The sequence below is a fragment of the Oncorhynchus nerka genome, linkage group LG18 (assembly GCF_034236695.1).
Source record: "Oncorhynchus nerka isolate Pitt River linkage group LG18, Oner_Uvic_2.0, whole genome shotgun sequence".
NCBI lineage: Eukaryota > Metazoa > Chordata > Actinopteri > Salmoniformes > Salmonidae > Oncorhynchus > Oncorhynchus nerka.
The window spans coordinates 2,628,941-2,651,843 of NC_088413.1; the positions used below are offsets into that span (position 1 = coordinate 2,628,941).

Consider the following 22,903-nt stretch of genomic DNA (forward strand, 5'->3'; position numbering starts at 1 on the left):
TCCCCAACTCGTCCCTGCCCCAGAATTTTGTCACTATATTTATAGGGTTGCATCAGTTACAATGGGGGACTTTTATTTTGAAGTCGAACTGCAAATTCCACTATTGCTGCTCACGCCACACTGGTCCACTGATCCACATCGGAATGAAACCTCCGAGTCTCCGCTGTCCGCTCAGGCGGGAGAGGGAGAGAGGACGAACAACTATGAACGGTAGACCTACAGTCTGCAGTATTTACAACTGTTGAATGGCAACTGATTTTTAGAATAGAAAACCCTCATGAGCGCAGTTACCGACACCTGTCACAGAGCTGCCAACTCTCACCCATTGGTGGTGAGACATGCCCGACACCTGTCATAACAGAGCTGCCAACTCTCACCCATTGGTGGTGAGACACGCCCGACACCTGTCATAACAGAGCTGCTTTCTCTCACCCATTGGCGGTGATTCGCGCATTTCACCCTCTGATCATGGCACACCTCTTATATCTCACGCAAAATACTTTCTTAGCCTCCAAATGAATAACCATGTCGTAGCCTGATAGTGTTGGGCAGGCTAACTGCAACAGAGGAGGGACTGTAATTTAGCTAAAACTGATCATTCAGACTTTATAAACTAGAACGTGTTATAATAGTGCATGAAGTGTCCTTCTAAGAACAGACTGGATGTTAAACTGCGGAAGGTTCTAAGTTATATCATCAGACTCAGACTACAACAGACCACTGACTGCTCACTGCTGTAGATCATTCAGCAAGCAGCCTGGAAACTCCAGAGACAAGTTCCACATCATAGTTTACACGTCATTAAGATTCTAACTCCTATAGCTTTTAATAGACCGACCAAGCGACAGACTTCATTCATAATGCATGAATGAAATGATAGTCATTGCCCGGGACTAAACTAACTGGGGCATGTTATCTAATGTTGACTAAACCATCAGAAACAGGGAGGGACTAACCTGAACTTGTCAAGTGAGAAACGCTTATTCTAATTGCAAAAAAATGTTGCACTAATTGAATACACACCAAGAAAGTATGAAACGGCATTCCTGCTGGTGACAACTACAAAAAAAACTATTTTCAGGAGCCAAACGCTGTCGAATGTTGCCGATAGAAATGTCAAGAATAGATGTGATTCCTTCTGCTAAATGTCAGAGGCATGTTTGTCCTACATCGGTTATTTTATATCTGTTCAAAAACGTTGCGTCTTGCTGAACCGCCCCCAAAACAGTTTTTATATACGGAAGTATAAGTGAAAGTAAAATAGGTATAGGGAAACACACACGGTCACTGTAGCAGCAGACAACTAGTAGATTTAATTGTCTATAGGAAATGCCAAAACATTAGCATACAGTCTAGTTTGATGTGTTTCCTAATATCCTTTCAGGTGGTATTACTATCATCCAGTGATCCACATAACATGAGGATGAACCCTGCTATTCTCCACTCAGGCGGAGAGAGAAAGACGAGTAAACGATAAGGTAGGCGACAATCTGCAATATAACTGTTCAATGGCTACGATTTTTGAAGAATATAACTTACAAATACCTCATCTGTGCGCAGTATAGCCCTATATAGGATGCAGGGCGTTTACGTCCTACAGGAGGTGGCTACAATGCGGAGCCCGGAAAGAACAGGTGGATTCTTTAGGGGGGTAGCCTACTTGTTTCCGGAAACCCTGTTACTGAAGGCATATATGTCTATAATCCGTTGTCCTTCCGATCGGATTGTGTGTGGATATCTTTATAGAAACCGTCTGAACCGAACTTTTCTCCAAACCGACTCCTATATTAGGCTACGAGAAAGCGCGTCTTGAGTCTTGAGCGCTGTCTGTCTACCACAGCCAAGGTGCCGGTTTGGAGAAAATTTCGGTTCAGACGGTTTCTGTAGGTCTACAGATAACCACACATGATAGAATCCGGACCAACGGACAAGGAGTTACGGATTATCGATATTCAGTAACAGGATTTAAGGAAACAAGTAGCCTACCCGCCTACACATTTCTGCCAGTTATTTTCCAGGCTTCACATTGTAGCCACAAATGACGCCAATGCGCAGCGTCCTATTATAGTGGTAAACATAGAAATAAGAATGAATAGAAGGGTATTTTACTAAATTACAAGAAATTCTTATCACGTTACAAGATCCCTGTAACACATAAAGACTGTAATAGTTTTGATGCCATTCCCTCAGAGGGAGTTGTTTTATTATTCAGGAACATGTCAAGATCCTCAGAACATACCTACGATTAACCCTGTTGACTCATCTGTAGGAAATATTCGTTTTTCCTTTAGTTCATTCAACAACAATAGAGCAATATGATCCTTGTTTCAATAGGATGTTGTATCTATTCCTTATGTCATGTTGGTCCATTCAACAACAATAGAGCAATAGGAGCCTTGTTTCAATAGGATGTTGTATCTATTCCTTATGTCATGTTGGTCCATTCAACAACAATATAACTATAGGAGGCTTGATTCAACAGGATGTTGTATCTATACCTCATGTTGGTCCATTCAACAACAATATAACTATAGGAGGCTTGATTCAACAGGATGTTGTATCTATACCTCATGTTGGTCCATTCAACAACAATATTACTATAGGAGACTTGATTCAACAGGATGTTGTATCTATACCTCATGTTGGTCCATTCAACAACAATAGAACTATAGGAGACTTGTTTCAACAGGATGTTGTATCTATTCCTTATGTCATGTTGGTCCATTCAACAACAATAGAGCAATAGGAGCCTTGTTTCAATAGGATGTTGTATCTATTCCTTATGTCATGTTGGTCCATTCAACAACAATAGAGCAATATGATCCTTGTTTCAATAGGATGTTGTATCTATTCCTTATGTCATGTTGGTCCATTCAACAACAATAGAGCAATATGATCCTTGTTTCAATAGGATGTTGTATCTATTCCTTATGTCATGTTGGTCCATTCAACAACAATAGAGCAATATGATCCTTGTTTCAGCAGGATGTTGTATCTATTCCTTATGTCATGTTGGTCCATTCAACAACAATAGAGCAATAGGAGCCTTGTTTCAACAGGATGTTGTATCCTTTCCTTACATCATGCCCTATTGGAATGGTTTTATTGATAATATCTGTTGGGAAAAAGTTTGGATGTTTCCACACACATACCTGCTTATTATCAAAATTAAGGAAGTTTATTTTTCAATTATTCATAAATATCATACTGCCATTTGTTGGGGTTCGTTCCTTGTTCCTTGTCAGTCATTGGCGAAATTAGCATTCAGACAATATTAGATTTTTTCAACTAAGCAAGTCAGTTAAGAACAAATTCTTATTTTCAATGACGGCCTACCGGGGTAGGTTAATAGTGGGTTAACTGGCTTGTTCAACAACGTCATCATTAGCAATAAGAATGTTAAAATGTCAAATCAACTGTAAATCAACTCCATTATTTGGTTTGATGTTACTGAAAGGTGACTTTCATTTTATTAAACCATCAATAGTTATCATATGTAATCTTTGAATGTCTTTATTCTCATTCATTCTGTAGATCCTGCGTTTTCGGTCATGTAGGAAAACCATGTCAAATGAACGTTCAGAAGAATAACCAAAGGCACAATGGCAACCACTAAACGGACTGCTGTGAACTATGTCACAGATCGCAAACTGGACCTTATCAGATTGCTCAAGGATCTGACACTTATTGTTGACAACCTTCAGCAGCAGAGAGTTTTCCTCAATGAGGAAGTGGAAGTTATTAATAGTAAGGAGACAAGAAGTGACAAAGCCAGAGAAATACTGGACAGAGTCGTTAAAAAGGGAGAAGCTGCATGCTACAAGTTACTGGAGATTCTGTACATTACGAGACAGAGGACATTACTGGAGCCTTCCTCTGATTCAAAGGACAGACGGCAGCATGACCTGTACCACTGGATCAGCTGCTTCCCATTCAAGGAAGACCAAGAGGTGGACACTGACATCCTTGAAGGTAGGTAGTGCAGAAGTACGGCATTTGGTGTGCAGAAAATAGACTTGTGTAGAAGAAGAACTTACATCCATTTACATTTTCTATTATTTCACCATTAACTCGATTTTTATTGACCCTTTTCTTAGGCTCAATAGCCTGTCACAGATATCAGACACAGCTGAAATGTAAAGCACGGAAGATCACAGAGGGTGCATGGAAACAAAGCTGTAGTCTCCTACCAGAGAGATGTAGAACTAAGGGGACTTTCTCTTACACCCCAATTGTGTTAGATACAGACGTGCATTCATCTCTCTCTAAAATTAAAGTGAAGAGCAAAAGATGCAAGAAAGCTCGGCCTAAAAAACTAAAGAGCTTCATCCCCTTGGCCAAAAAGGAAACATCCCCTACTGAGCTGCTTAAAACACATGAGAAAAAAATCATCCTTTTTGGAAAACCTGGAATTGGAAAAACAACAGTCTCCCATCAAATGTTGAACCTCTGGGCAGAGAAAGATCACAGAGAACTAGATTACATGTATTATTTTGACGTGAGAGACATTTCACACAGAAAACCCATGAGCCTGGAGGACCTTCTCTTTAACATGTACAGTGAGCCAAAAGAAAGTAAAGAAGAAGTGTTACAGGATATTAAGAAGAACTCTGAAAACGTTGTCATCCTATTTGATGGAATCACAGACCTCTCCTCTCTGTCGGTAGTAAAGGACCTTGTGGAGAACCTCCTCCCGGATGCAAAGATTGTGACCACATGCAGACCAGATCAATCGGAAGACTTCCTGACAGACTGGCCCACAGACTGGTTCAGAGTGGAGGTGAAAGGGTTCAGTGATGAATCCATCAGGGCTTATTTAACACAGATGCTGAGTGCTGAGACTGACTCCTTGAGCAGTGTGTTAAACAACCTAGAGTTGTTCAGTCTGTGCCATGTCCCAATGTACGCACTGATGGTGGTTGCCTGCATTTATTTCCCTACATCAGAGGCTTCTAAACAGACATGCACTATAACTGAAATGTACAGCAACATCCTCCGTCACTGCATCCAAAAACACAGTGGCAGACGACGACGGATATCGACGTTTATCTCAAAGAAAACAGAGAGAAAATATTGTCTCTGGCAGAAATTGCTTTTGATGCAACAAATGAGAAAAACATGAACTTGACAACACTGAGTTGTGAAGAAGGCAGTGTCCATTTTGCATTCTTGGGGGCATTTATGGTTAACATTTCACCCACAGCATCAGACACTTGCGCTGCATTTCTCCATTACACAATGCAGGAGTTCTTTGGTGCCCTTTGGCTCTTACAGAATCCAGACAAAATCAGAGAGGTTCTAGAGAAGTGCCAGACTGAAGAATGGAAACACACAAAACACTTGATTCCTTTCCTGTTTGGGCTTCTGACTGAGAAGAATATGAGATTGGTTAACAGTCTAGTTCCAGCTCAACAGATCAAGAAGATGTCAGATTGGTTCTTCAAGGAAGTGGTGAACACATTTCTTCCATCTCAAACAAACCAAGATCATGTAGAAGGTGGTGATCCTGAGTTTGAGATAGATCTTCTGTTTTTGTGTCAGTGCTTGTATGAATATCAGTCTACTGAGGCCTGTCAGCTTTTCCTGGACAAACTCAACTACCATCTAGACCTGAGTGGAGAACATCTTGATCCTCACCAGTGCTGTGCAGTCTCTTATGTGACCAGTCAGTCTGCAGAGAGAAAGGTTGGATTGGACCTGAACGGCTGCACTGTGTCAGACCAAGGAGTAAGGCTGATACTGGGCTCTCTGAAGAATGTCAGACATCTTGGGTAAGGTTGTTATCTGTGTACAAACTAACCTAGTCAAATAAAGATTGGTAATCACCAAACCATTCAACTACTTTGCTTCCTTGTTTGTCACATCTGATACCATTTGAGGTCAGGATACATCTCTCTGTAAATTTAAAAACTGTCTCAAGACTTTTCCCTAATGATTAAATCACCCCCAAATCCCTGCAAATAAGTTATCTTGATGAATGCAAAACACACTATCAGTAATTTACTGAGAAAACCTTTGGCTACTTCAAAAATGTAAGATTTAAATTAAAATTTCTAATCTGTTTTCTGATGATATATCTGACCCTTCAATGCATGTCAGACATCTTGGTTAATATTTGTTTTGTCTAATTCTAAGAAACCCATCTTTAAAAAAATATCTTATATTCTCTTCCCTTCAGATACTGAGTTATAAACACTTCTTTGTCATGCTACTTTGAAATAATCTGTATAATCTAATTTATAATCTATTCTCTTTTAAAGACCATCCTCTGATGATTCATCTGACCCCTCAATGTTGTGTCAACTCTGGAAAACTTTGCTGAGCAGTGAGGCAGAGATGGACTTCACCAGCTTACTTAGTCTCTGTGGAAATGAGTTGCACCTTCCAGTCCAGGGTGAAGGACGAGTGTTTGAGAGAGCAGAAGAAGTGATGACACAGAGTCTAGAGAGGGTTAATCTCTGTGTACACTGGGATCAGAGAACTGTTCTCAGTAAAGCTCTCAGCAAAACCATCTTAAAGTGTCTACCAAATATCAACAAACTCAGGTCAGTATCATCCAGCACCATACCGGTCAGTGATCAGTATCATCCAGCACCATATCGGTCAGTGATCAGTATCATCCAGCACCATATCGGTCAGTGATCAGTATCATCCAGCACCATATCGATCAGAGATTTTTATTTATTTATTTATTTGACCTTTATTTAACCAGGTAGGCAAGTTGAGAACAAGTTCTCATTTACAATTGCGACCTGGCCAAGATAAAGCAAAGCAGTTCGACACATACAACGACACAGAGTTACACATGGAGTAAAACAAACATACAGTCAATAATACAGCACCATATCGGTCAGCGATCAGTATCATCCAGCACCATATCGATCAGAGATCAGTATCATCCAGCACCATATCGGTCAGCGATCAGTATCATCCAGCACCATATCGGTCAGTGATCAGTATCATCCAGCACCATATCGGTCAGTATCATCCAGCACCATATCGGTCAGTATCATCCAGCACCATATCGGTCAGTATCATCCAGCACCATATCGATCAGAGATCAGTATCATCCAGCACCATATCGGTCAGTGATCAGTATCATCCAGCACCATATCGATCAGAGATCAGTATCATCCAGCACCATATCGGTCAGTGATCAGTATCATCCAGCACCATATCGATCAGAGATCAGTATCATCCAGCACCATATCGGTCAGTATCATCCAGCACCATATCGGTCAGTATCATCCAGCACCATATCGGTCAGTTTCATCCAGCACCATATCGGTCAGTATCATCCAGCACCATATCGGTCAGCGATCAGTATCATCCAGCACCATATCGGTCAGTACATCCAGCACCATATCGGTCAGTATCATCCAGCACCATATCGGTCAGTATCATCCAGCACCATATCGGTCAGTGATCAGTATCATCCAGCACCATATCGGTCAGCGATCAGTATCATCCAGCAGCATATCGGTCAGTATCATCCAGCACCATATCGGTCAGTGATCAGTATCATCCAGCACCATATCGGTCAGTGATCAGTCTCATCCAGCACCATATCGGTCAGTATCATCCAACAACATATCGGTCAGTGATCAGTATCATCCAGCACCATATCGGTCAGCGATCAGTATCATCCAGCACCATATCGGTCAGTGATCAGTATCATCCAGCACCATATCGGTCAGTATCATCCAGCACCATATCGGTCAGTGATCAGTATCATCCAGCACCATATCGGTCAGTGATCAGTATCATCCAGCACCATATCGGTCAGTATCATCCAGCACCATATCGGTCAGTGATCAGTATCATCCAGCACCATATCGGTCAGAGATCAGTATCATCCAGCAGCATATCGGTCAGTATCATCCAGCACCATATCAGTCAGTATCATCCAGCACCATATCGGTCAGTGATCAGTATCATCCAGCACCATATCGGTCAGTGATCAGTATCATCCAGCACCATACCGGTCAGTGATCAGTATCATCCAGCACCATATCGGTCAGTGATCAGTATCATCCAGCACCATATCGGTCAGTATCATCCAGCACCATATCGGTCAGTGATCAGTATCATCCAGCACCATATCGGTCAGTGATCAGTATCATCCAGCACCATATCGGTCAGTGATCAGTATCATCCAGCACCATATCGGTCAGTGATCAGTATCATCCAGCACCATATCGGTCAGTGATCAGTATCATCCAGCACCATATCGGTCAGTGATCAGTATCATCCAGCACCATATCGGTCAGTGATCAGTATCATCCAGCACCATATCGGTCAGTGATCAGTATCATCCAGCACCATGTGTCTGTTTCTGTTGTTATAGTGTAGTGCAGTATGTCTGTTTCTGTTGTTATAGTGTAGTGCAGTATGTCTGTTTCTGTTGTTGTAGTGTAGTGCAGTATGTCTGTTTCTGTTGTTATAGTGCAGTATGTCTGTTTCTGTTGTTATAGTGCAGTATGTCTGTTTCTGTTGTTATAGTGCAGTGCAGTATGTCTGTTTCTGTTGTTATAGTGCAGTGCAGTATGTCTGTTTCTGTTGTTGTAGTGCAGTATGTCTGTTTCTGTTGTTATAGTGTAGTGCAGTATGTCTGTTTTTGTTGTTATAGTGCAGTATGTCTGTTTCTGTTGTTATAGTGTAGTGCAGTATGTCTGTTTCTGTTGTTGTAGTGCAGTATGTCTGTTTCTGTTGTTGTAGTGCAGTATGTCTGTTTCTGTTGTTATAGTGCAGTGCAGTATGTCTGTTTCTGTTGTTATAGTGTAGTGCAGTATGTCTGTTTCTGTTGTTGTAGTGCAGTGCAGTATGTATGTTTCTGTTGTTGTAGTGTAGTATGTCTGTTTCTGTTGTTGTAGTGCAGTATGTCTGTTTCTGTTGTTATAGTGTAGTGCAGTATGTCTGTTTCTGTTGTTGTAGTGCAGTATGTCTGTTTCTGTTGTTATAGTGTAGTGCAGTATGTCTGTTTCTGTTGTTATAGTGTAGTGCAGTATGTCTGTTTCTGTTGTTGTAGTGCAGTATGTCTGTTTCTGTTGTTATAGTGTAGTGCAGTATGTCTGTTTCTGTTGTTATAGTGTAGTGCAGTATGTCTGTTTCTGTTGTTATAGTGTAGTGCAGTATGTCTGTTTCTGTTGTTGTAGTGCAGTATGTATGTTTATGTTGTTGTAGTGCAGTGCAGTATGTCTGTTTCTGTTGTTGTAGTGCAGTATGTCTGTTTCTGTTGTTATAGTGTAGTGCAGTATGTCTGTTTCTGTTGTTGTAGTGCAGTATGTATGTTTATGTTGTTGTAGTGCAGTATGTCTGTTTCTGTTGTTGTAGTGCAGTATTTCTGTTTCTTTTGTTGTAGTGCAGTATGTCTGTTTCTGTTGTTGTAGTGCAGTATGTCTGTTTCTGTTGTTGTAGTGCAGTATGTCTGTTTATGTTGTTGTAGTGCAGTATGTCTGTTTCTGTTGTTGTAGTGCAGTATGTCTGTTTCTGTTGTTATAGTGTAGTGCAGTATTTCTGTTTCTGTTGTTGTAGTGCAGTATGTCTGTTTCTGTTGTTGTAGTGCAGTATGTCTGTTTCTGTTGTTGTAGTGCAGTATGTCTGTTTATGTTGTTGTAGTGCAGTTTGTCTGTTTCTGTTGTTGTAGTGCAGTATGTCTGTTTCTGTTGTTATAGTGTAGTGCAGTATGTCTGTTTCTGTTGTTGTAGTGCAGTATGTCTGTTTATGTTGTTGTAGTGTAGTGCAGTATGTCTGTTTCTGTTGTTATAGTGTAGTGCAGTATGTCTGTTTCTGTTGTTATAGTGCAGTATGTCTGTTTCTGTTGTTATATTGTAGTGCAGTATGTCTGTTTCTGTTGTTATAGTGTAGTGCAGTATGTCTGTTTCTGTTGTTATAGTGTAGTGCAGTATGTCTGTTTCTGTTGTTATAGTGCAGTATGTCTGTTTCTGTTGTTATAGTGTAGTGCAGTATGTCTGTTTCTGTTGTTATAGTGCAGTATGTCTGTTTCTGTTGTTATAGTGTAGTGCAGTATGTCTGTTTCTGTTGTTGTAGTGCAGTATGTCTGTTTCTGTTGTTATAGTGTAGTGCAGTATGTCTTTTCTGTTGTTGTAGTGCAGTATGTCTGTTTCTGTTGTTGTAGTGCAGTATGTCTGTTTCTGTTGTTATAGTGTAGTGCAGTATGTCTGTTTCTGTTGTTATAGTGCAGTATGTCTGTTTCTGTTGTTGTAGTGCAGTATGTCTGTTTCTGTTGTTGTAGTGCAGTATGTCTGTTTCTGTTGTTGTAGTGTAGTGCAGTATGTCTGTTTCTGTTGTTGTAGTGCAGTATGTCTGTTTCTGTTGTTATGGTGTAGTGCAGTATGTCTGTTTCTGTTGTTGTAGTGCAGTATGTCTGTTTCTGTTGTTGTAGTGCAGTATGTCTGTTTCTGTTGTTGTAGTGCAGTATGTCTGTTTCTGTTGTTGTTGTGCAGTATGTCTGTTTCTGTTGTTATAGTGTAGTGCAGTATTTCTGTTTCTGTTGTTGTAGTGCAGTATGTCTGTTTCTGTTGTTATAGTGTAGTGCAGTATGTCTTTTTCTGTTGTTGTAGTGCAGTATGTCTGTTTCTGTTGTTGTAGTGCAGTATGTCTGTTTATGTTGTTGTAGTGTAGTGCAGTATGTCTGTTTCTGTTGTTATAGTGTAGTGCAGTATGTCTGTTTCTGTTGTTATAGTGCAGTATGTCTGTTTCTGTTGTTATATTGTAGTGCAGTATGTCTGTTTCTGTTGTTATAGTGTAGTGCAGTATGTCTGTTTCTGTTGTTATAGTGTAGTGCAGTATGTCTGTTTCTGTTGTTATAGTGCAGTATGTCTGTTTCTGTTGTTATAGTGTAGTGCAGTATGTCTGTTTCTGTTGTTATAGTGCAGTATGTCTGTTTCTGTTGTTATAGTGTAGTGCAGTATGTCTGTTTCTGTTGTTGTAGTGCAGTATGTCTGTTTCTGTTGTTATAGTGTAGTGCAGTATGTCTTTTTCTGTTGTTGTAGTGCAGTATGTCTGTTTCTGTTGTTGTAGTGCAGTATGTCTGTTTCTGTTGTTATAGTGTAGTGCAGTATGTCTGTTTCTGTTGTTATAGTGCAGTATGTCTGTTTCTGTTGTTGTAGTGCAGTATGTCTGTTTCTGTTGTTGTAGTGCAGTATGTCTGTTTCTGTTGTTGTAGTGTAGTGCAGTATGTCTGTTTCTGTTGTTGTAGTGCAGTATGTCTGTTTCTGTTGTTATGGTGTAGTGCAGTATGTCTGTTTCTGTTGTTGTAGTGCAGTATGTCTGTTTCTGTTGTTGTAGTGCAGTATGTCTGTTTCTGTTGTTGTAGTGCAGTATGTCTGTTTCTGTTGTTGTTGTGCAGTATGTCTGTTTCTGTTGTTATAGTGTAGTGCAGTATTTCTGTTTCTGTTGTTGTAGTGCAGTATGTCTGTTTCTGTTGTTGTAGTGCAGTATGTCTGTTTCTGTTGTTGTAGTGCAGTATGTCTGTTTCTGTTGTTGTAGTGCAGTATGTCTGTTTCTGTTGTTATAGTGTAGTGCAGTATGTCTGTTTCTGTTGTTATAGTGTAGTGCAGTATGTCTGTTTCTGTTGTTGTAGTGCAGTATGTCTGTTTCTGTTGTTGTAGTGCAGTATGTCTGTTTCTGTTGTTATAGTGTAGTGCAGTATGTCTGTTTCTGTTGTTATAGTGCAGTATGTCTGTTTCTGTTGTTATAGTGTAGTGCAGTATGTCTGTTTCTGTTGTTATAGTGTAGTGCAGTATGTCTGTTTCTGTTGTTATAGTGCAGTATGTCTGTTTCTGTTGTTATAGTGTAGTGCAGTATGTCTGTTTCTGTTGTTATAGTGCAGTATGTCTGTTTCTGTTGTTATAGTGTAGTGCAGTATGTCTGTTTCTGTTGTTGTAGTGCAGTATGTCTGTTTCTGTTGTTATAGTGTAGTGCAGTATGTCTGTTTCTGTTGTTGTAGTGCAGTATGTCTGTTTCTGTTGTTATAGTGTAGTGCAGTATGTCTGTTTCTGTTGTTATAGTGTAGTGCAGTATGTCTGTTTCTGTTGTTATAGTGCAGTATGTCTGTTTCTGTTGTTATAGTGTAGTGCAGTATGTCTGTTTCTGTTGTTGTAGTGCAGTATGTCTGTTTCTGTTGTTGTAGTGCAGTATGTCTGTTTCTGTTGTTGTAGTGCAGTATGTCTGTTTCTGTTGTTATAGTGTAGTGCAGTATGTCTGTTTCTGTTGTTATAGTGCAGTATGTCTGTTTCTGTTGTTGTAGTGCAGTATGTCTGTTTCTGTTGTTGTAGTGCAGTATGTCTGTTTCTGTTGTTATAGTGTAGTGCAGTATGTCTGTTTCTGTTGTTGTAGTACAGTATGTCTGTTTCTGTTGTTATAGTGTAGTGCAGTATGTCTGTTTCTGTTGTTGTAGTGCAGTATGTCTGTTTCTGTTGTTGTAGTGCAGTATGTCTGTTTCTGTTGTTGTAGTGCAGTATGTCTGTTTCTGTTGTTATAGTGTAGTGCAGTATGTCTGTTTCTGTTGTTGTAGTACAGTATGTCTGTTTCTGTTGTTATAGTGTAGTGCAGTATGTCTGTTTCTGTTGTTGTAGTGCAGTATGTCTGTTTCTGTTGTTGTAGTGCAGTATGTCTGTTTCTGTTGTTGTAGTGCAGTATGTCTGTTTCTGTTGTTATAGTGTAGTGCAGTATGTCTGTTTCTGTTGTTGTAGTACAGTATGTCTGTTTCTGTTGTTATAGTGTAGTGCAGTATGTCTGTTTCTGTTGTTGTAGTGCAGTATGTCTGTTTCTGTTGTTGTAGTGCAGTATGTCTGTTTCTGTTGTTGTAGTGCAGTATGTCTGTTTCTGTTGTTGTAGTGCAGTATGTCTGTTTCTGTTGTTATAGTGTAGTGCAGTATGTCTGTTTCTGTTGTTGTAGTGTAGTGCAGTATGTCTGTTTCTGTTGTTGTAGTGCAGTATGTCTGTTTCTGTTGTTATAGTGTAGTGCAGTATGTCTGTTTCTGTTGTTATAGTGTAGTGCAGTATGTCTGTTTCTGTTGTTATAGTGTAGTGCAGTATGTCTGTTTCTGTTGTTGTAGTGCAGTATGTCTGTTTCTGTTGTTATAGTGTAGTGCAGTATGTCTGTTTCTGTTGTTATAGTGTAGTATGTCGATTTTGAAAAGGCTTTTAAAGTATGACTACAATAGATATATAAATGCCTGGACTTGTATCGCTCTTCGGAAGAAGTGGACCAAGGTGCAGCGTGTCACACCCTGACCATAGTTTGCTTTGTATGTTTCTATGTTTTGTTTTTGTCAGGGTGTGATCTGAGTGGGCATTCTATGTTGTGTGTCTAGTTTGTCTGTTTCTGTGTTTGGCCTGATATGGTTCTCAATCAGAGGCAGGTGTTAGTCATTGTCTCTGATTGGGAACCATATTTAGGTAGCCCGTTTGGTGTTGGGTTTTGTGGGTGATTGTTCCTGTCTCTGTGTTTGTTGCACCAGATAGGGCTGTTTCGTAACACAGCGTGTTCATGATCTTTATTGCTCACTAAAACAACAAACAAAATGTCACAGAACAAAAAACAACATCCCACAACCTAAGGTGGGAAAACATGCTGCCTAAGTATGATTCCTAATCAGAGACAACGATAGACAGCTGTCCCTGATTGAGAACACACTTCACTGCCCACATGAAGAAATACTTTCACTTTACTATAGAATACTACAAGAAAGTATCCAAAACACTACAGTAAAGTCTGCAGTCTAGTATGGTAGTATTTTTTAAAGAAGACATTACAACAACACAAGAGACACACATGACAACAGTATTCAGTCTGTAAAAGAGGCCGCAGTCACATTCTCCCTGCTTCTGAACAGACGTTCTTGTGTTTTATGGGTCACAGGTTTACCCCTCTACAACATCAGAGAGGATCCCCTGAAAGACTGAAGACAGAAGAGAAAGCAGTCCTACTAGATTTGTGTCTACAAGCAGCACTAGATCACAGAGAAACATTCCAGAGAACTGTGAACACACTGCTATCACTGTTCTCTGTGTATCAAACTGAGAGATATGACATCCTGCTGGATCTGTACTCTCATGTGAAGTATAATAGGAATCAAACAGCCAGGAGTATCCTTCCATCCTTGAAGCCACTTTACCAGTCAGCTTATGCAGTCTGGTCCATAGACCTCTCAGAGAGAAAGGCCTCCCTCCTCCTAGAAGTGTTGAAACTCCAACTAGAGAAGAAACCAGTAGAGCTGAAGGACTGGTCAGATGAAAAGAGTGAAGTGAGGAGTTTCCTTCAGTGTCTGCCCTACATCTCACAGCTGAGGTGAGTGAGTTTATCCAACAAGAGTCCATATATCACTGACCTGGTGTAGATAGTATTCATGTTTTACACTGTCTTTATCTTGTTAATACATTAACATATGAAGAAGCTGTAGAAACTCTAAAATTCCAATTCATAGTTGTATTGTTTTAAAAGATGGAGTCATGTGGTGCTATTAGTTTTCAGTTCCCCAACCCTGTTACTCATATCAGTCCTCGTCACTCACCTGTTTATCATCTCTGTTTTAAACTGTTTGTTCAGATTTTGTTATAGATTTTTGTAATTCATAAATTTAAATTATGTTAATCGGTCTGCAACCCAGAGGTTGTAAAGTTCTGGTCTTAAATTAAACAGACAGAATTCCCAGCTCACAATTGATCAAATCCAAGTTTATTAGCGAGAGCTCTGCTGTGCATATACAAAGATGTTCCTTATATAATATTCTCTTAACCTACGCACATACATACACACTAACATTTGGATTCTCTCTTTTTCTCCTGATGTCCCACCACAGTTTATTACCACTCAGCTGACAGTTTCAATCTCCCCCAGATACGAGAGCTCTGTCTCCCTGTCTCACCAGAGTTACAGCCGGGTCGGTTCAAACATGAGTTAATTGAGACTCTTTGTTTTCGTTAGGCATACATTACCCTCTTCCCAGGTCCACACAACATCTACTCCCTAATGGTTAAGTTTCAGGGTAGAATGATTGAATCATTTATCTTTAACCTTCATAAAATCTTTTAACAGATTTCTTCCACTGAAGGATAACATAAAGAGGAGAAAGAGAGAGAAGACGTTCCTACTGAATCTGTGTCTTCAAGCAGTTCTCCATGAGAGAGGATCCATACAAACAACTGTAGAGAAAGTGTTGTCGCTGTCTGAAGTATATCACAATCAGAAATGTGATTTCCTGCTGGATCTGTACTCACATGTGAAGGACTATGAGACTCAAACAGGCAGGAGTGTCCTTCCAGCATTACAGACAGTTTACTTGTCATCTCCTGCAGTCTGGTTCATAGACCTCTCAGAGAGAAAGGCCTCCCTCCTCCTAGAAGTGCTGAAACTCCAACCAGAGAAGAAACCAGTAGAGCTGAAGGGCTGGTCAGATGAAGAGAGTGAAGTGAGGAGTTTCCTTCAGTGTCTGTCCTACATCTCACAGCTGAGGTGAGTTGGATCAGTACATTTCAGAGATTGTAGTTGTCTGTCCCTGTATTTCCCTTTAGAGATGATGCTTGTAGCTTTCTGCAGTAACTTAATAATTAAATATACACATACTGTTTGTAAAATATGCAGTCTTTGTAGTCAGGATTTTAAGGAACAATTGAAGTGGATGATGAGTTTAGAAAGATGGTCATTGTATTTTACCCTCCATAATGTCACCATCAGAAATGCATATCATATCTCTCACGTATTCATCTATTTGTTGTTCAACTGTTCTTGCAGTTTTACTCCTCCACATGATCAGAGAAGATCCCCAGAAGAAAGGACAAAGAGAGAGAAGACATTCCTACTGAATCTGTGTCTTCAAGCAGCTCTCCATGAGAGAGGATCCATACAAACAACTGTAGAGAAAGTGTTGTCGCTGTCTAAAGTATATCGCTTTCAGAAATGTGATTTCCTGTTGGATCTGTACTCACATGTGAAGGACTATGAGACTCAAACAGGCAGGAGTGTCCTTCCAGCATTACAGCCAGTTTACCTGTCATCTCCTGCAGTCTGGTTCATAGACCTCTCAGAGAGAAAGGCCTCCCTCCTCCTAGAAGTGCTGAAACTCCAACCAGAGAAGAAACCAGTAGAGCTGAAGGGCTGGTCAGATGAAGAGAGTGAAGTGAGGAGTTTCCTTCAGTGTCTGTCCTACATCTCACAGCTGAGGTGAGTCTGAACATGTGTGGTGGTTAGTGATTATGTGATGCAAGTGGTTATTATCTTGTAGAAACATTTGACATATTAAACTTCAAGTGTTGGTAAATCTTGTAGCAGTATTGTTAGAGAGGGGTAAAGGTAAAGATGTTGTTGGGGTGCCAGGCAGGTATTAACCCTGCAGAAAGGAAAAGAGTAGGATAGAGAGAGACCCACGACCAGACACACACACATCAGTAGAAGAGACTGTCTAGAGTGTAGCCTGTTAGCCAGATAGCCAGCGGAGAGAAAAGATAAGACTCACCATATAAAACACCCATCACAGCACAGGGGGAACCCCACCAATAATAGCTCATACTATAATGATGGCAGAGCAATTTAACGGCAACTTCATAGAAACAGTTTACAAGAAAGAACCCAGTCATCAACATGAGAGGATTTACAGTAATCTGTATTACCTCCCAGTGGAGGAGTGCAGAGGGTATGAATGGTGGGGGGTCATAGACAAACAAAGGCCTTAAAATGTCCACAATCTTCTGGGCCACATGTCATTAGTACCACATATATACAGTTCAAATAACAAGACACAATAAACTGGCAAGAAACCTCCCTTTAACTAAAATGTCAACCCAAATATGTCTGGCAGGGCAATGATTGTCCAGCCACGCTGAACCTCAAAGGGAAGAGCATTGAAAACTATAATAAAGTCTGCTGCAGTGTAAAGCACTGGAGAGAGAGGGAAGAAGGAGAAGAGATGGATGAGAGAGAGAGGCGAGAAAGAGAGGGATGAGAGAGAGAGAGAGAGGGACGAGAGAGAGAGATGGGGAAGAGAGGATGAGAAAGGAAAGAGAGAAAGAGAGAGTGGTAAGAGAGACATGGAAGAGGGAAAATAAACCAGAGTTGTGCAGCATCACCACTATCAAACTGCCCCCCAGAGAGTCTCCTTTCTGACTGCTGATGCAAAGTGGCAGCACACGGTGAAGGCTCCGTATAAAACTACACATGTTGGTGAATCTGGGAACATTTATCAGCCCATTTCCTGACATAACTAATGTTGCATTACTAAATGTCACAGATAAATAATGTTGCATTACTAAATGTCATAAATCATGTGAATGTTTCTAAAATCAAATCAAAATTATACCAAATCACATTATGTAAGTGTATAACTACTTCATATATCTTTATCTATGACTGGTTTCATGTGTTCATCCATGTCTGAATCAGCTGTTACTGTCCTTGTTGCAGTTTCTGTCCAGACTGGTCTGATCTCTCAAAGCAGATCAAGATCCTGGTGGATCTCCTGTCTCAAGCAGCAGACTGGGAGGAGCAGACAGGAGAGAAGACACTGAAGCTGGTATCATCAGTGTTGACTTACAGAACCTTTCCTTATCGCTATGGATACAATTCTAAACAGAGTGATTTCCTGCTGGATCTGTACTCACATGTGAAGGGCTATGAGACTCAAACAGGCAGGATGGTCCTTCCAGCATTACAGCCAGTTTACAAGTCAGCCAGGCCTGCAGTCTGGTCCATAGACCTCTCAGAGAGAAAGGCCTCCCTCCTCCTAGAAGTGATGAAACTCCGACCAGAGAAGAAACCAGTAGAGCTGAAGGGCTGGTCAGATGAAGAGAGTGAAGTGAGGAGTTTCCTTCAGTGTCTGCCCTACATCTCACAGCTGAGGTGAGTTGGATCAGTACATTTCAGAGATTGTAGTTGTCTGTCCCTGTATTTCCCTTTAGAGATGATGCTTGTAGCTTTCTGCAGTAACTTAATAATTAAATATACACATACTGTTTGGAAAATATGCAGTCTTTGTAGTCATGATTTTAAGGAACAATTGAAGTGGATGATGAGTTTAGAAAGATGGTCATTGTATTTTACCCTCCATAATGTCACCATCAGAAATGCATATCATATCTCTCACATATTCATATATTTGTTGTTCAACTGTTCTTGCAGTTTTACTCCTCCACAGGATCAGAGAAGATCCCCAGAAGAAAGGACAAAGAGAGAGAAGACATTCCTACTGAATCTGTGTCTTCAAGCAGCTCTCCATGAGAGAGGATCCATACAAACAACTGTAGAGAAAGTGTTGTCACTGTCTGAAGTTTATCACTATCAGCCATGTGATTTCCTGCTGGATCTGTACTCACATGTGAAGGACTATGAGACTCAAACAGGCAGGAGTGTCCTTCCAGCATTACAGACAGTTTACCAGTCAGCTCCTGCAGTCTGGTCCATAGACCTCTCAGAGAGAAAGGCCTCCCTCCTCCTAGAAGTGCTGAAACTCCAACCAGAGAAGAAACCAGTAGAGCTGAAGGGCTGTTCAGATGAAGAGAGTGAAGTGAGGAGTTTCCTTCAGTGTCTGTCCTACATCTCACAGCTGAGGTGAGTCTGAACATGTGTGGTGGTTAGTGATCATGTGATGCTAGTGGTTATTATCTTGTAGAAACATTTGACATATAAAACTTCAAGTGTTGGTAAATCTTGTAGCAGTATTGTTAGAGAGGGGTAAAGGTAGAGATTTTGTTGGGGTGCCAGACAGGTATTAACCCTGCAGAAAGGAAAAGAGTAGGATAGAGAGAGACCAGACACACACACATCAGCAGAAGAGACTGTCTAGACTGTAGCCTGTTAGCCAGATAGCCAGTGGAGAGAAAAGATAAGACTCACCATATAAAACACCCATCACAGCACAGGGGGAACCCCACCAATAATACCTCATACAATAATGATGGCAGAGCAATTTAACGGCAGCTTCATAGAAACAATTTACAAGAAAGAACCCAGTCATCAACAGGAGAGGATTTGCAGTAATCTGTATTACCTCCCAGTGGAGGAGTGCAGAGGGTATGAATGGTGGGGGGTCATAGACAAACAAAGTCCTTAAAATGTCCACAATCTTCTGGGCCACATGTCATTAGTACCACATATATACAGTTCAAATAACAAGACACAATAAACTGGCAAGAAACCTCCCTTTAACTAAAATGTCAACCCAAATACGTCTGGCAGGGCAATGATTGTCCATCCACGCTGAACCTCAAAGGGAAGAGCATTGAAAACAATGATAAAGTCTGCTGCTGTGTAAAGTCCTGGAGAGAGAGAGAGGGAAGAAGGAGAAGAGATGGATGAGAGAGAGAGGCGAGAAAGAGAGGGATAAGAGAGAGAGACGAGAGGGACAAGAGAGGGACGAGAGAGAGAGAGAGGGACGAGAGAGAGAGAGAGGGACGAGAGAGAGAGAGGGACGAGAGGGAGAGAGAGGGGGACGAGAGAGAGAGGGGGACGAGAGAGAGAGGGGGACGAGAGAGAGAGAGGGACGAGAGAGGGACGAGAGGGAGAGTGAGGGACGAGAGGGAGAGTGAGGGACGAGAGTGAGGGACGAGAGAGAGAGGGACGAGAGAGGGATGAGATCGAGAGAGGGAGAGTGAGGGATGAGAGAGAGGGATGAGAGAGAGAGAGACAGACGAGAGGGACGAGAGACGAGAGGGACGAGAGAGAGAGGGACGAGAGAGAGAGGGACAAGAGAGAGAGGGACGAGAGAGAGAGGGACGAGAGAGAGGGACGAGAGAGGGACGAGAGGGACGAGAGAGAGCGAGAGGGACGAGAGGGACGAGAGGGACGAGAGACGAGAGGACGAGAGAGGGAGGGAGAGAGAGAGAGGAGAGAGAGAGAGAGAGAGGAGAGAGAGAGAGGGAGAGAGAGGGAGAGAGAGAGAGGGAGAGAGAGGGAGAGAGAGGGAGAGAGGGACGAGAGAGAGAGCGAGAGGGAAGAGCGAGAGAGAGAGAGAGGGAGAGAGAGCGAGGGAGAGTGAGCGAGAGAGAGAGAGTGAGAGCGCCAGAGAGAGAGAGAGAGCGAGAGTGAAGAGAGAGACAGAGTGAGAGGGAAGAGAGAGAGAGCGAGGGGGAGAGAGAGAGAGAGAGTGAAGTAAGACAGAGAGAGCGAGAGAGAGAGAGTGAAGAGAGAGAGAGAGGGAGAGTGAGGTAAGAGAGAGAGAGAAAGTTAGAGGGAAGAGAGAGAGAGAAAGTTAGAGGGAAGAGAGAGAGAGAGAGAGCGAAGAGGGAAAATAAACCAGAGTTGTGCAGCATCACCACTATCAAACTGCCCCCAGAGAGTCTCCTTTCTGACTGCTGATGCAAAGTGGCAGCACACGGTGAAGGCTCCGTATAAAACTACACATGTTGGTGAATCTGGGAACATTTATCAGCCCATTTCCTGACATAACTAATGTTGCATTACTAAATGTCACACATAGATAATGTGAACGTCTCTAAAATTAAACCAAGATTAAACCAAATCACATTATGTAAATCTATAACTACTTCATATATCTTCATCTATGACTGTTTTCATGTGTTCATCCATGTCTGAATTAGCTGTTACTGTCCTTGTTGCAGTTTCTATCCATGGAGGCCTTATCCCTCAAAGCAGATCAAGTTCCTGGTGGATCTCCTGTCTCAAGCAGCAGAGTGGGAGGAGCAGACAGGAGAGAAGACACTGAAGCTGGTATCATCAGTGTGTTCTTACAGCACCTTTCCTTTTCTCAGTGGAGACAATTATAAACAGAGTGATTTCCTGCTGGATCTGTACTCACATGTGAAGGACTATGAGACTCAAACAGGCAGGATGGTCCTTCCAGCATTACAGACAGTTTACCAGTCAGCTCCTGCAGTCTGGTCCATTGACCTCAGAAAGAGAAAGGCCTCCCTCCTCCTAGAAGTGCTGAAACTCCAACCAGAGAAGAAACCAGTAGAGCTGAAGGGCTGGTCAGATGAAGAGAGTGAAGTGAGGAGTTTCCTTCAGTGTCTGCCCTACATCTCACAGCTGAGGTGAGTCTGAACATGTGTGGTGGTTAGTGATCATGTGATGCTAGTGGTTATTATCGTGTAGAAACATTTGACATATAAAACTTCAAGTGTTGGTAAATCTTGTAGCAGTATTGTTAGAGAGGGGTAAAGGTAGAGATTTTGTTGGGGTGCCAGACAGGTATTAACCCTGCAGAAAGGAAAAGAGTAGGATAGAGAGAGACCAGACACACACACATCAGCAGAAGAGACTGTCTAGACTGTAGCCTGTTAGCCAGATAGCCAGTGGAGAGAAAAGATAAGACTCACCATATAAAACACCCATCACAGCACAGGGGGAACCCCACCAATAATACCTCATACAATAATGATGGCAGAGCAATTTAACGGCAGCTTCATAGAAACAATTTACAAGAAAGAACCCAGTCATCAACAGGAGAGGATTTGCAGTAATCTGTATTACCTCCCAGTGGAGGAGTGCAGAGGGTATGAATGGTGGGGGGTCATAGACAAACAAAGTCCTTAAAATGTCCACAATCTTCTGGGCCACATGTCATTAGTACCACATATATACAGTTCAAATAACAAGACACAATAAACTGGCAAGAAACCTCCCTTTAACTAAAATGTCAACCCAAATACGTCTGGCAGGGCAATGATTGTCCATCCACGCTGAACCTCAAAGGGAAGAGCATTGAAAACAATGATAAAGTCTGCTGCTGTGTAAAGTCCTGGAGAGAGAGAGAGGGAAGAAGGAGAAGAGATGGATGAGAGAGAGAGGCGAGAAAGAGAGGGATAAGAGAGAGAGACGAGAGGGACAAGAGAGGGACGAGAGAGAGAGAGAGGGAGAGAGAGAGAGAGAGAGGGACGAGAGAGAGAGAGGGACGAGAGGGAGAGAGAGGGGGACGAGAGAGAGAGGGGGACGAGAGAGAGAGGGGACGAGAGAGAGAGAGGGACGAGAGAGGGACGAGAGGGAGAGTGAGGGACGAGAGGGAGAGTGAGGGACGAGAGTGAGGGACGAGAGAGAGAGGGACGAGAGAGGGATGAGATCGAGAGAGGGAGAGTGAGGGATGAGAGAGAGGGATGAGAGAGAGAGAGACAGACGAGAGGGACGAGAGACGAGAGGGACGAGAGAGAGAGGGACGAGAGAGAGAGGGACAAGAGAGAGAGGGACGAGAGAGAGAGGGACGAGAGAGAGGGACGAGAGAGGGACGAGAGGGACGAGAGAGAGCGAGAGGGACGAGAGGGACGAGAGGGACGAGAGACGAGAGGGACGAGAGAGGGAGGGAGAGAGAGAGAGGGAGAGAGAGAGAGAGAGGGAGAGAGAGAGAGGGAGAGAGAGGGAGAGAGAGAGAGGGAGAGAGAGGGAGAGAGAGGAGAGAGGGACGAGAGAGAGAGCGAGAGGAAGAGCGAGAGAGAGAGAGAGGGAGAGAGAGCGAGGAGAGTGAGCGAGAGAGAGAGAGTGAGAGCGCCAGAGAGAGAGAGAGAGCGAGAGTGAAGAGAGAGACAGAGTGAGAGGGAAGAGAGAGAGAGCGAGGGGGGGAGAGTGAGAGAGAGAGAGTGAAGTAAGACAGAGAGAGCGAGAGAGAGAGAGTGAAGAGAGAGAGAGAGGGAGAGTGAGGTAAGAGAGAGAGAGAAAGTTAGAGGGAAGAGAGAGAGAGAAAGTTAGAGGGAAGAGAGAGAGAGAGAGAGCGAAGAGGGAAAATAAACCAGAGTTGTGCAGCATCACCACTATCAAACTGCCCCCAGAGAGTCTCCTTTCTGACTGCTGATGCAAAGTGGCAGCACACGGTGAAGGCTCCGTATAAAACTACACATGTTGGTGAATCTGGGAACATTTATCAGCCCATTTCCTGACATAACTAATGTTGCATTACTAAATGTCACACATAGATAATGTGAACGTCTCTAAAATTAA

At 42.2% G+C, this 22,903-nt stretch overlaps 2 protein-coding genes across 2 annotated transcripts; both read left to right on the top strand.

Annotated features, from left to right (window-relative positions):
• The first annotated feature begins 3,602 nt into the window (after positions 1-3,602).
• Positions 3,603-15,485, top strand: LOC115118922 (uncharacterized). Its single transcript, XM_065004490.1, has 6 exons — positions 3,603-3,972; positions 4,668-4,780; positions 5,020-5,771; positions 6,261-6,545; positions 13,889-14,317; positions 15,065-15,485. Exons 1-6 carry the CDS (start codon positions 3,603-3,605, stop codon positions 15,483-15,485), a joined length of 2,370 nt encoding a protein of 789 aa, XP_064860562.1.
• A 153-nt stretch (positions 15,486-15,638) lies between these two features.
• LOC135561533 (uncharacterized) lies at positions 15,639-19,283 on the top strand. Its single transcript, XM_065003231.1, has 3 exons — positions 15,639-16,189; positions 17,426-17,860; positions 18,140-19,283. Exons 1-3 carry the CDS (start codon positions 15,648-15,650, stop codon positions 18,570-18,572), a joined length of 1,410 nt encoding a protein of 469 aa, XP_064859303.1. The 5' UTR covers positions 15,639-15,647; the 3' UTR covers positions 18,573-19,283.
• Positions 19,284-22,903: the final 3,620 nt, after the last annotated feature.

Coding starts and splice junctions, on each gene's coding strand:
- LOC115118922 (XM_065004490.1), top strand. CDS start 3,603: ATGGCAACCACTAAACGGACTGCTGTGAACTATGTCACAGATCGCAAA. Junction 5,772..6,260: donor AAGAATGTCAGACATCTTGG/GTAAGGTTGTTA, acceptor TCTCTTTTAAAG/ACCATCCTCTGATGATTCAT. Junction 6,546..13,888: donor CCAAATATCAACAAACTCAG/GTCAGTATCATC, acceptor TATGGGTCACAG/GTTTACCCCTCTACAACATC.
- LOC135561533 (XM_065003231.1), top strand. CDS start 15,648: ATGATGAGTTTAGAAAGATGGTCATTGTATTTTACCCTCCATAATGTC. Junction 16,190..17,425: donor TCCTACATCTCACAGCTGAG/GTGAGTCTGAAC, acceptor TCCTTGTTGCAG/TTTCTGTCCAGACTGGTCTG. Junction 17,861..18,139: donor CCCTACATCTCACAGCTGAG/GTGAGTTGGATC, acceptor CTGTTCTTGCAG/TTTTACTCCTCCACAGGATC.